General features: G+C 36.1%; 1 protein-coding gene across 2 annotated transcripts in view; it reads right to left on the bottom strand.

The window, feature by feature from the left end:
• Nucleotides 1-628: 628 nt before the first annotated feature.
• PPP1R42 (protein phosphatase 1 regulatory subunit 42) overlaps nucleotides 629-12,977 on the bottom strand; it is a 71,239-nt gene continuing 58,890 nt past the window's right edge. For both annotated transcript variants that reach the window (XM_059166312.1, XM_059166311.1), the window contains exons 7-8: nucleotides 11,735-11,865; nucleotides 629-967 (exon numbers count right to left, since the gene is read on the bottom strand). In XM_059166312.1, coding sequence (XP_059022295.1) covers nucleotides 11,735-11,865 — 131 coding nt within the window. In that variant the 3' untranslated portion in view covers nucleotides 629-967. The remainder of the gene's footprint in view (nucleotides 968-11,734; nucleotides 11,866-12,977) is intronic.

Here is a 12,977-nt window from a genome sequence, read left to right as displayed (position 1 = left end):
GGGGCCCCGCTTTGTATCATTTTTTGGACCTAAAATTCGTCCTGGCCCCGCCTCCCTTCAGGGAACTCTCCCGGGCTGTCCTGCACTTGGGGGCCCACGGGAAGCGTGGCTTGGAAGCTGTGCGGTGAGGCCTCTGTCCGAGGCTCTTAGAAAACTCACGGGGGCCTCGGCGCCGCTGGGCCTGTTAGGAGCCCGCCCGGGAAACGCTGGGTCGGGGACGCCCCCAGCCCTGTGGCCGCCGCCGGTCCCGGACCCAGGGCCTTCAGAGGTGAAGTCCCAGCGGACGCAGATAGTTTCTAGAACGTAGTGTGTCCTTGAAATAAGGCCCTCAATTCGAAGAGCAGGACATTTAAAAATCTTTGGAGTCAAGACAGGATGTCAAATTTAAAATACCATTGATGAGATTGCTCTTGTATATGCGATGTAATTTCTGTACAATTGGAACTATAATTAGTACGTAGTGATGGTGATACTTGCATTTTAATATATCATTCCACACTTCAAGTATATTAGTGGATCAGAATAATCATCATCTTGAGTTCTCGTTCAATAATTGTAATTAGATTTACTCTTTAGAAAGGAATGGGCCAAAATACCATTGACTCAAGAAAGGATTACTTTCTTTTGATGAATGAGGAAGCACATCTTTATTTTCTCAGTAAATTGTAATGAGGAATAAAGCAATTGAAAAGCAATGCTTCAGATGCCATAAAGAAGCAAATCAAACCGCTTAAAGGCTTTTTATATAGTGAAGTACCCTAGAGCTACAAACTACAAAAGATAATATTGCCTAGTAGTATAAAAGTTAAAACACACACACACACACACACACAAACACAAACGTTTCAGATCACTTAAGGCTGAATTTACTTTTTTTTTCCTTTCATTTTTGAGTTACGAAGAAGGTGAAGTTCGGGTATGTCACTTTTTTCTCTGCAAGCTTTCAGATTCCTTCAAAGAGAGATTCCTGTATTAATAGAGAAAAAAGTAATATTTCAAAAATGAAAGTTCTCCAAAATGAGAACAAACATATAGACTCTAGGATACAACAATAGTAGAGGCTAATGCTTAGTCACGCAACTGTGTGAATCTTTTTAAAAGAAGCAGAAAAATTGGGGCGCCTGGGTGGCTCAGTGGGTTAAGCCTCTGCCTTCGGGTCAGGTCATAGTCTCAGGGTCCTGGGATCGAGCCCTGCATCGGGCTCTGTGCTCAGCAGGGAGCCTGCTTCCTCCTCTCTCTCTGTCTGCCTCTCTGCCTACTTGTGACAAATAAATAAATAAATAAATAAATAAATCTATCTTTAAAAAAAAAAAAAAAAAAAAAAGCAGAATAATTCCCGCCTACCCCTCCCCCAGTAAAGAAGAATGTGGAAAATCTGTGTGTTGGAGAAGTGTGGAAATAAGAATTTTGGAGGGAAGATGGGCTGGGCTAAGGTGAGGCAAAGATGGAGGGCTTCTTATCTTTTGCACCCTTGTCATCTCACATGCCTCACCCTATACTAGCCTGCTAAAGTCTCCTGTTAAGTGGAGGAGGTAGGGTGGAGGTGGGGGCATCAGCAAGCTCTTCACTGATAACAGAGGCTGGAAAGTGGACCTCTGTGTTGCCTGATAGGTTCAAAAGAAAAGACTGGTGACACAGTACCAACCACTGTGGGCCATCTTGTCTTACCTGCTGCCACTCTAAGCAGCCTCTCAAAATCCTTTCATGATTCTAGAGTAGTCCTATATCCACCAAGAAGCCATTATTTGCCAGTAAGTTAAAAATAGAAGATGAAAATTTTCAACATTACATACGTTACTAACAGGTACTTTATTTAATGATATGTGCAAAGTGCTTTACAAAAAAACACTTCATTTTCTCATTTAGTCTACAAAAACCCTTTGAGGATTTTACATTTTATGGTTGAGAAAATAAGAGTAAGCAGGATTAAGTAATTTGTCAAGGTCACACAACTAGCAAGTGGCAGAGACAGGGTCTGAGCCTGGCCGACTGACCCTAATTCCTTGGGCTTTTTACCATACCTAGTCTATTTAATATTTGTAGAGTTCTTCATAATTTGCAAAACGTATTTTGTATCTATCATTGCAATAAGGGATATATTTTAACTTGGCTCCCTATTAACAATTCAAACATTCTTTTCATAGTATAGTATATTCTTTGGAGTTCTTGTGTAGTCTTCCAGAAAGTAGATGGCTTTAGAGTGCTATAGATTTTATTTCATGGGGTATGGTGTAGATCTTAAAATTATATGTCTTTCTCTAAATATATCAATTTGTTCTTAACTTACTATCCTTGTGATGTAAAATAATCACACATACCAGTGGAGAAAATACATTGTTGTTTTATACACATATATATTATAATAGAACATAGGTTTTATATAATTGGTGCTTTTTTCACCTTTCAACTCTTTCCCTTATTGTTTAGTTAAAGTATGGTATACATTAAATTCATTCTTTTGAGTCTATAGTTCAGCAAGTTTTGATAAAAACTACCACAGTAAAGATATGCAGCATTTCATCACCCCACCCTTCCATTCCTTTGTGACTTTGTGCATTCTACTCCCAGGCCTTGGCAACTACTGATCTGTTTTCTGTCCCTATAGTTTCACCTTTGCCAGATCGTCATAGAATTATACAGTGTGTACTCTTTTAAGTTGGCTTCTTTTTAAATTTTTTCTAAGTTTAAAAAAAAAATTTTTAATTAAAAAAAATTTTTTTAACTTTTTTTAAGTTGGCTTCTTTAGCTTAGCATGGTGCTTCAAGATCTGTCCATGTTGTTTTGTGTATCACTAGTCCATTCCTTTTTAATGCTGAATAGTATTCTATTTTGTGGATATACCACAGTTTATTTATCCATTCCTTAGTGTCAGACCTTTGGGTCATTTTGTTTTTGGTGATTATTAATAAGCTTCTATGCATGTTTGGGTATAGATTTTTCTGTGCATATAGGTTTATATTTCACTTGGAAAAATACCTGGGATTAACAGTGAGACTATTAGATACATTAAGTACATGTTTAACTTTATAAAAGCATGTCAGACTGTTTTCCAAAGTGGCTGTTTTTGCATTCCCACCAGCAGTGCATAGGAGTTCCAGTTGTTCCTTATCTTTGCTAGCATTACGAGATTCTTTTTCTTTTTATCCATTATATATTTTTTAAGAAAAATTAAGCCAATATTTTAAAATCCATTGATTTCTTAATCTAGATATCTTGGTTGCCAGTAAACCTGATTTGTCAAGTTTAAGAACTTGAGAAAGCTCTGCCTGGCTGCAGTTTTGGAGCAGAGTAGCTGCAGGTGCCCTTAGGTGGACACATGCTCTCCAGTTCACCTCAATCACATTCTCCCTGCTTCCCTCACTTAATTTACCTGCCTATACCTGAAGACGTTTTTGAGACCCCTTGCAGAGTAGTTGAGAGCTTGGATTTTAGAGTCAGTGACCTGAATTCAAGTTTTAGCTCTGCCTCATGGCAGTTGTGTGACTTTGGGCCCCGCTCTGACTGAGCCTCTCCAATGCTTCTTTTCCCTGGCTATAAAATAAGTCTGATCATATTCTTATCTGAGAGGGTTCTGCTGTTTTTAAAATTTGGGGTAGTGAATATTCAGGTATCAAAGTAGACATTTTAAAATGAGAAATAACATAATTCTTAAAAATTAGATTTTACTTAACTCTTGTTCACAGAGTAAGCCATTGACAGAGTTGAGACTAGAAGCCACAAAACCTAGCTTAGATTTTTCTAAAACAAACAAACAAACAAACAAAAAACAAAACCCAAACTTTGTTGCTTACCATGATTGCTTTTTTAAAGGAGGGGTATCCTAATTTTAGAAGGGTTCCTTGAGAACTAACTACAAATCAATGTCTTAATATTATACCTACATTATTGGTACATAGAAGTTTATTTAACATATAAAATGAATTAGACTGAGGTTAGGTTTAACACAGCATAATTAAAGGCATTTAGAGCTTTGTGAATGAATTTATATAAGATCATCCCAGAATTTTGTAACTAAAAATATTACCTAAGTTTTAAGAACTCTTGAGGGAGATAGAAGATCTATTGTTACAAGTGTTCAAACATAACCTTCGCAGTGGTGAAAGCAAGTTATTTTTACTGTTTTTAAAGTTCATTTTTTTTTTTAAGATTTTATTTATTTGATAGAGAGAAATCACAAGTAGACGGAGAGGCAGACAGAGAGAGAGAGGGGAAGCAGGCTCCCTGCTGAGCAGAGAGCCCGACGCGGGACTCGACCCCAGGACCCTGAGATCATGACCTGAGCCGAAGGCAGCGGCTTAACCCACTGAGCCACCCAGGTGCCCCTAAAGTTCATTTTTAACTCAAAGAAATCTAATACTTCCATATTCTAACTGAAGATAGTAGGTATTTTATAAATAGTTAAATAATGTACAGTGAACATTTCCCAGTGAATTATGGGTCCCAGAGATTTACAATCCTTAAAAGTATCTGAAACTAAGGGCTAGATTCTAGCCCAATTACGCAGTTATTTTTACAGTAACACGAGAGAGGAATTGACTTTATGGACATGGTTTAGGCTTGAAAGATAAACAATCAAGTAACAATTTGCTTTCTTCAATATACAGTGCTTTCCAGTATTCTCAGTGAATCTTATTTACAATATGTAAATGCATTTAATGTCTATTTTAAAATTACTAAGTCTTAAGCACCTCCTAGCATATTTGAAAAGAGAGGAAACATCTGTCAGAAGTATTTACTGTGACAAACACAGAAAGAAGCAATCATGTGTACACTTTTTAGTACCATAAATTATTTTTAATTGAACAGTGAAGGCATTTGTTTAGAATCAGCTGTTAAATAAAAAATAGTTTTGAACTAATCTTTAATTAAAATGTACATCGATAGTATCAAGTTCAGTTTGAGGGTCAAAAACAACGTCAATGAGTCTGACTTTTTCCTCCCTGTAGGGAAAGCAGGCTTGTGTAAATATACATGAGCACAGACTGCACGCATTTATAAAGGAGGTAAAAACATTCCCCTGTCATTGGACAGATGTTGCTTCCCTGTGTTCACATAGGATACAGGCACAGCTCCTAATGTGTAGAACCATAAAGAAATATGGGGCACATACTTTTATCATTTTGGAAGAAGATGCTTAAGTTCTTTTATACCTCTGAGCATTAGATGTAGACTATAGGGGACATGTCTATTGACACTAGCTCATTTTCCCCTTAAAGTAATTAAGGGAAGGAGTTGCTTTAATTAGCTTTTTAGATTTTTAGAATTTATTCTTTATGGGTTTTATTCAAGATTTATTTATTTGAGAGAGAGAGAGAGTGTGTACGCGTGTGCACACAGGATAGGGGCAGATGGAGAGGAAGAGAGTCTTAAGAAGACTCTGTGCTCAGTGCAGTGCTTGTCAAGGGACTTGATCTCACAATCCTGAGATCATGACCTTGAGACCACAAACTGAGCCAAAATTAAGGATCAGAAGCTTAACCAACTGCACTACCCAGGCATCCTGCGGATTTTTTTTTAATGCTTTAGTGACCATCTATTCTCATTCTCTCTTAGCTTTATGCTAAATTATTAAAATATTAGTGATAAGCATACTCTAAAAATCGATATCAAGAACTTAATGAAATTCCATATTAGTCACCTTTTATTAAAGAGAAATAGAACTGATATTCCCATTTGGTAAGATTTAAATCTTTTATGATACCAAAATATTTTGGCATGCCTTCAGTAAAAATGTTACCAGAAGATATAAAAAACTTTAAAAATATTTATGTAATACTTTTTCACATTATAAAACTGAAGACTTGGATTGAACATAATTGACTTCACTGACAGTGACAAAAGCCGGACATTCTTTATTTCCTTCTCACAGGAACCTCTATTCTGCTGGCTTCTTTGAGAGCATCTGGTCTTTGCAGTACATAGTAGTCAGAGACACACTTAGCTCTGTATTTAGTGTTCCTAGCTAGGAAAATGTGGATAGAATGTATTTGCTGTTTTGTCAGTGCAATCCTAGAAATTAGAGCTTTGCTCGGGGATATAGAATGTACCGTATATGCCACAGTTCACAACTGATCTAACAGTAGTGTGGTGATGTATAGAATTTACCAATTGTTTTCTGAGTCTGTGTTCATTTTTTATTTTTTTTTTTCCACCTTGGTGACATATTAGCAAAATCTTTCAAGATGCTTGGCAAAGAAATGAAACTGAAGAACACTGTTGTGGAAATAACACTAATTATTTAAATCTTTTAAGAGACTAACAGGGTGATCTATGGACAGAGTGGCTTAGGTTTTGATGGTAATGGCAACAGACATTTGCATGTAAAGTTTGCAACTAAAGCAGTAAAGCAAACTCTCATACAGCTTCTGTTTTTTGTTTGTTTGCTTTGTTTGTTTGTTTGTTTGTTGCTTTGGCGAGTGGAGATGAGCTCAGACTCCATAACCTTTTTCCTCTCCCTAAATAAAGCATTTTCCAAACTCACAGGACCCTTTCTCCCTTATGCCTCTGTCCCAGCAAGCCTAAGCCACTCTTTAGGGAATGGAGGTAGGACAATACAACAGTGTTGTTCATTGGTCTTCTTTAGGTTAACTAAATTAAAGAATGCTAAGTCCTGTCCCTTGATTGGACTCTGCAAAGAGGGCCTTCAGCAGGCAGTTCTGGAAAAAGGAAATCTATTCTAGAGTATGTACACTGGCTCTGATTACTTTCTCAATGAAACATGCTCTTGCCCCCTTCATTATATTGTAATGACTACTGTGATATGATTAGAAAGATCAATAGAGCAATCATACTGATTATAAATGAGAAAAACTTGAATGAATAAATTATAGGCTGTGTTAGGATCTGGTTTATAATGCTCATAGCATTTATCACACTCCACAGTAATTGTATGACATTTAACTCTCCAACCAGCTTGTTATAAAACCTTTGAGATCAGGACTATCTCATTTGAATTTTTATATTCATATTGCCCAGCATATAGCAGGTGCCTATTCATTAACTTATTTTCTGGTATGATTTATCTTTATATTGAAGCAATACCATTTTTAATTTTTAGTTTTTATTTTTTAAAATATTTTATTTATTTATTTGACAGACAGAGAACACAAGTGCGGGGCTCAATCCCAGGACCCTGGGATCATGACCGGAGCCGAAGGCAGAGGCTTTAACCCACTGAGCCACCCAGGTGCCCCAGAAGCAATGCCATTTTTTAAAACCAAGAAAACATTTTTCTCCTTATGAAGAAACTTAGGTCTGATTCATATGGAGCTACATTATGCATATACTCAAGGTTTAGAATAGTGACTCTTCAACTATTTTTTTAGATTACAAACCCCTTTGAGAATCTAATGAAGCTACTCCTTCCGGAACATCAAATTAAGAACTTTTGGTCTGGAGAAGTGGTGAAAGTAGCCTATCTCTGTAATACTCTGGATTGCCCCTCCTTTCTGCCACTAGATACCTTTGGCATAGCCTTCTATTCACTAGTGGACCACCATTGTTAACTAGGCCTCAGGCTCCTTTGGTATGATCCCTGCTCATTCAGACATATTTATCTGCTTCTGGGATTGTCCTGAGTCACTTGCCCTACCTCAGTGATTATATCCAATCTGTGACTCCTAGCCCTTCTTGAACTAGTACTAGTACTACCACAACTGTGAGGTTATTTGGATAGACCAAAAATGAACTTTTTTGGGGGCAGGGGGCAGGTGCTTGAGAATTGAGACCCAAGAATAAGACAGTTAGAGGGCTTCTTTTCCTCTGTTTTGTTGACAGGATGTCCCATCTTCCCAAAAAAGAAAGATCACACAAATACTTGAAAGAATCTACCCCATATCTTCAATAATTTTAAGGTTATATTCTTGGGAGCTTTGTGTGGATGCATTTCCATTTGGATTAAATTAGAAAAAGTCTCATTTTGCCCTACGCACCTGTGAGTAATAAACAGGAACTATGTGATGCATTGTTCCAAATTTACTTGTTGTGTACAAAGTGTTTAAAGGTTCTGCTTTGAAACTAATAACTAAATTGTAACCATGTCCTATGATATTATTAGACTATCCAAAGTTATAATTTATGAAATGGAATTAAAGTTAAATAGATCCAAAATAAGACCAATTAAAAACTCAATATCCCAGATAAAATATCATAGACTTGCATACATAAAAACTTATCCAGGAATGTTTATGGTCAGATTTTATTGCCAAAATGAGTACACCAACATTAATATAAATATTAACTGCAGATTAACTGCCCTTGCATCCTGCTGTTCTGAGTTTAGTTTTTCAGAGTGTTTAACCTTTAGGGAATAGATTAGTTACATATAGTTTTTGGAGTGTGTTCATACCTTTATTTCGGCACGTAACATTCTACATCATTTCCCTATTGACAAATCCTCCTCCCTTTCCAGCAGTTATTTCCTTTTATTTATTTATTTATTTATTTATTGAAAGATTTTATTTATTTATTTGACAGAGAGAGATTACAAGTAGGCAGAGAGAGAGAGAGAGAGGAGGAAGCAGGCTCCCTGCTGAGCAGAGAGCCCGATGCGGGACTCGATCCCAGGACCCTGAGATCATGACCTGAGCCGAAGGCAGACTCTTAAGCCACTGAGCCACCCAGGCGCCCAGTTATTTCCTTTTAAATGGGGACTATTTTATTCATCTCTAAGTCCAGGGTCTAGCATAGTTCTGTGTATATCCAAGGTGCCCAATAAGTATTTATTAAATGAATAAATGAATGTTTCCATAGAAGCACTACCTAAATATATGCTAAAAGATATGCATATAATTTTGTTTCCTAATTTGAGTTACATAGTTACTGGCTATATTTAAGACAAGATTTTTTATCATAAGATCCTTGAAGTCTGAAGTTATAATCCCTATAATCTTGTCATAATCCCTGACATAGAGATCCAAATTTATAAGGCTATCAAAAATATGTAAAAGGTCAGGAATTATAGAAATTACTGTCGTTCTGAGAATTCCTGCTCACTTATAATGGATTTGGTTGGATAAAGGTGTCTTTAAAGTTTCATCTTAGTTCTTCTAAAGACCTGAAGGTATATTATAGATTTTAAAAATACATATCTTCTAGACTTTAATTCATGCATTCCATTTTTTTTTTTAGAAATAATAACAGAGCCTTAGTATAAAGACCACAGTGTTAAGTTGTTGGCAAAAGACCTAAGGATAGGGTTATCGTGTGCTACATACATGTATCCACAGATGTTACTGATGTTAAGCCTGAAAGGCTCAGAACTGTGTCATTGTGTTTGGATGAAAATGGCAAACTTGTAGGAGGCGAGAGAGGATATCTACAAGTGGCCAAGGGAGAATAACTACTTCTTTTTTTTTTTATTTTGTAATTTATTAATTTCTGCCTTTTTTTTTAAAATAATTTTTTATTTTTTATAAACATATATTTTTATCCCCAGGGGTACAGGTCTGTGAATCACCAGGTTTACACATGGACATTGGGGAGAATAACTACTTCTAAAGAAAATTCAGGGGGCGCCTGGGTGGCTGCTGCCTTCGGCTCGGGTCATGATCTCAGGGTCCTGGGATCGAGCCCTGCATCAGGCTCCCTGCTCCGCAGGAAGCCTGCTTCCCTCTCTCTCTCTCTCTCTCTCTCTCTCTGCCTGCCTCTCTGCCTACTTGTGATCTCTGTCTGTCAAATAAATAAATAAATAAAATCTTTAAAAAAAAAGAAAATTCAGATAATTTTCTCTTGCAGCTAATCAGTTTTCAATTTCAATTGTATTTTAATTGACCTTAGAGTTTATTTTTCAATATAGTAAATCATATAATCTATTAGAATACTTAAATTTTTTATATTATCCAATTTTCTCTGTAGTTCCTTTTTATTTATTAATATTATTTATTTATAATATTACATATTTACTCATCTAAAGATTTTCCTAAATTCCCACCAATCTGAAGTAAATTTCTAAGTAGAGAAGACATCATTATCTTTATATCCAAGCACAATTCTAGCCACAATTCATTGCTAGAGCAGTCACTAGAAGCCAAAGCTGTTTGATAAAGTTAAATACTTTTGATTAATCATTGCTATCTTTGTGACCTTAGACTAGTTATTTTATCTTTCTAAAACTCAGCTTTCTCATCTAAAAAAATAATAATTATCTTTGCCATAGGTTATAATGATTAAATGCAGTGATGTTTATAGATATCTGAAATGTTTAGCACAGTAAAAATTACCTCTTTTCTTCCCTTACCCCTTCTTCTTTGTCTCCTAGACCAGAGTGCTTTCTATTTTAAATTATTAATGATCATTATAATACCAACTATATGAAGGTGTGAATTGATACTTCTGTACTATGTAACATTCTATACGGCTTTTAAAAATTTACATTAAGAACATTTTTAATTAAATTTTTTTTTAGATTTTATTTATTTATTTGACAGGCAGAATTCACAAGTAGGCAGAGAGGCAGGCAGAGAGAGGGAGAAGCTGGCTCCCTGCTGAGCAGAGAACCCAATGCGGGCGGGGCTCGATCCCAGGACCCTGGGATCATGACATGAGCCGAAGGCAGAGGCTTTAACCCACTGAGCCACCCAGGTGCCCCTAAAATTATTTTAAGATTTTTTTTTAATTTGTTTATTTGACAGACAGCGCTCCTTGCCTTTTTACCTTTGCTTATCCTCACCTCAGCCTCCTTGTTCTAGAGTGGCAGGATACGGTATCCATGCATGAAGCCTCACTACACTATTAGAGCTTCCCTTTCCCTATTCTCCCGGCCTAACCCCTTTTTATAAACCCATCCTATTAGCTGTGAAATAGGAGGACCATTAGCATTCAAGACACTTCAGGAACAGAGGAAGAGGTTCATTCCAATGTTGTGGACTATAGAATCTGTGAAGAATGAATTCTAGGATGCTCCCAAGTATGATAAAGATAATTGTTACCTGTTATACTTGGCTGCATTTAGTTGCATAAGTTAAGCAAGGGAAGTTGACCTGTCCTTTGTATTGTAACTTTAAGCATAACATGAACAAAATATTCAAGGGTTAGGGCATGTATATAAAAAGGGGGGGGGGTTGCCTAAGTTAAGTGGGTTAAGTGGGTGAAGCCTCTGCCTTCAGCTCAGGTCAAGATCTCAGGGTCCTGGGATTGAGCCCCGCATCGGGCTCTCTGCTCATCAGGGAGCCTGCTCCCCCCGCTCCCCCCTCCACCGGCCTGCCTCTCTGCCTACTTGTGATCTCTCTCTGTATCTGTCAAATGCATAAATTTTTTAAAAAGAGGGGGACAGGTCACAGAGTATAGGTCACAGATGTGGTTGTCATACATTTTTATTTAGATCGAAACTGATTTTTGCACTGGTGCTAAACACACAATGTTTGGTGTGACTTAGGTTTCACAGTTTACATAGCTGATTGTTTCACCATTTGCATAATTAAAATATCATGCGCTTTTGTCAGATAGAAGATTTTCCTCTACCCCATGGCTCTGGTTTCATAGCTGACACAGTCAAACTCAACATGAACCAAACACAGTTTTGTTAACAGTAGCTGTCATTTTCATATGTAAACATTATAGGTAAAATTTCCTAGGAATTGTAAATAAGTTTAAAAAAAAATCCAAATCTTAAACAAAAAATCTAAACAAAAGCCTCTTATTTCTTATTTGTTGGCATTTGTTGTTGTTGTTGTTGTTGTTGACTAGAATAGTCTCTCCTTTAGTAAAAGTGATTAATGAATGACAGCTTGCTTACTTAGTATGAGTTACTTGCATCCTTTGTTTTACTGTTCCTTTTCTTGCTGATTTTCTTGGCATCTTTGGATGCTTTCCAATTTATTAGGAATTGTCTTTCCATATTTTTAATTTCTTTGCCATCGAGAAATTCTAGAGAAAAAATAAATATGTTAAAAAATACTGTATATATATTTCTGGTTTAAGGCACATGAACTTAAATTACACCAGAGGCTGAAATAAATATCTTATAAAAATATCCTATTTATACTATTTGTTTTTGTTGAGCTTTTACTTATTTTTAATTTTTTTTTCTGATTTCAAAGAGAATGAATGCTTATTATAAACAACTGAAACATGGTGAGAAAAAACATAAAAAGACTGTAATTACTATTCATGACTCTCCTTAACTATCACCAACAAAGATAATCATTGTAAACAATTTAATACATGGTTTCCTTTCTAGAGCCACATGTAAATTTTAATTTTTAAAAACAGAAATGTCGGGACGCCTGGGTGGCTCAGTTGGTTAAGCAGCTGCCTTCGGCTCAGGTCATGATCCCGGCGTCCTGGGATCGAGTCCCACATCGGGCTCCTTGCTCCGCAGGGAGCCTGCTTCTCCCTCTGACTCTGCCTTCCACTCTGTCTGCCTGTGCTTGCTCTCGCTCGCTCTCTCTCTGACAAATAAATAAATAAAATCTAAAAAAAAAAAAAAAAAAAAAAAAAAAAAAAAACAGAAATGTCATAGTCAATAAAATTTAGATATTATCTCTTCATTTCCATACTATGGTTATTATTCTTGAGAAAAAGCAAAACATATTTTATGTTAAGATGAACAAGAAATTTTGTACATTTAGCATGGTATTTTAAAAGCACATACATTATTAATGCTTATTATATCCCAGGCTTAACCAGCTGAGCCACCCAGGCACTGCTATTACTTCCTAGGACATAGGATATGATAGGGACAACCCACAAAACTGGCCTCTTGGTTCTATGAAGATTTCAGCTATGTTTACGTTTTGTTCCTCTGAAAGAGTTTTAAGAAGTTGAGCATCTTAAATTACAAAAAATTTAATTTTTATATACTGTAAGATATTTGGAAAATACAAAAAAATGAGAAAAGAAAAAAATTAATATTGCCTGTGTTCTACAACAAAAATAATCACTAAAACCCACTATCAGTATATTTTTAACATTTTTTTGTTTTTTATGTATGTGTATATATTATATAAGGTTGGGATTCTCTATTTACATAGTATTAT

This window comes from Mustela lutreola, chromosome 3 (genome assembly GCF_030435805.1).
Source record: "Mustela lutreola isolate mMusLut2 chromosome 3, mMusLut2.pri, whole genome shotgun sequence".
NCBI classification, from domain to species: Eukaryota; Metazoa; Chordata; class Mammalia; order Carnivora; family Mustelidae; genus Mustela; species Mustela lutreola.
Note: the sequence above shows the minus strand (reverse complement) of the source record. Positions and strands in the feature narration are given on the sequence as shown.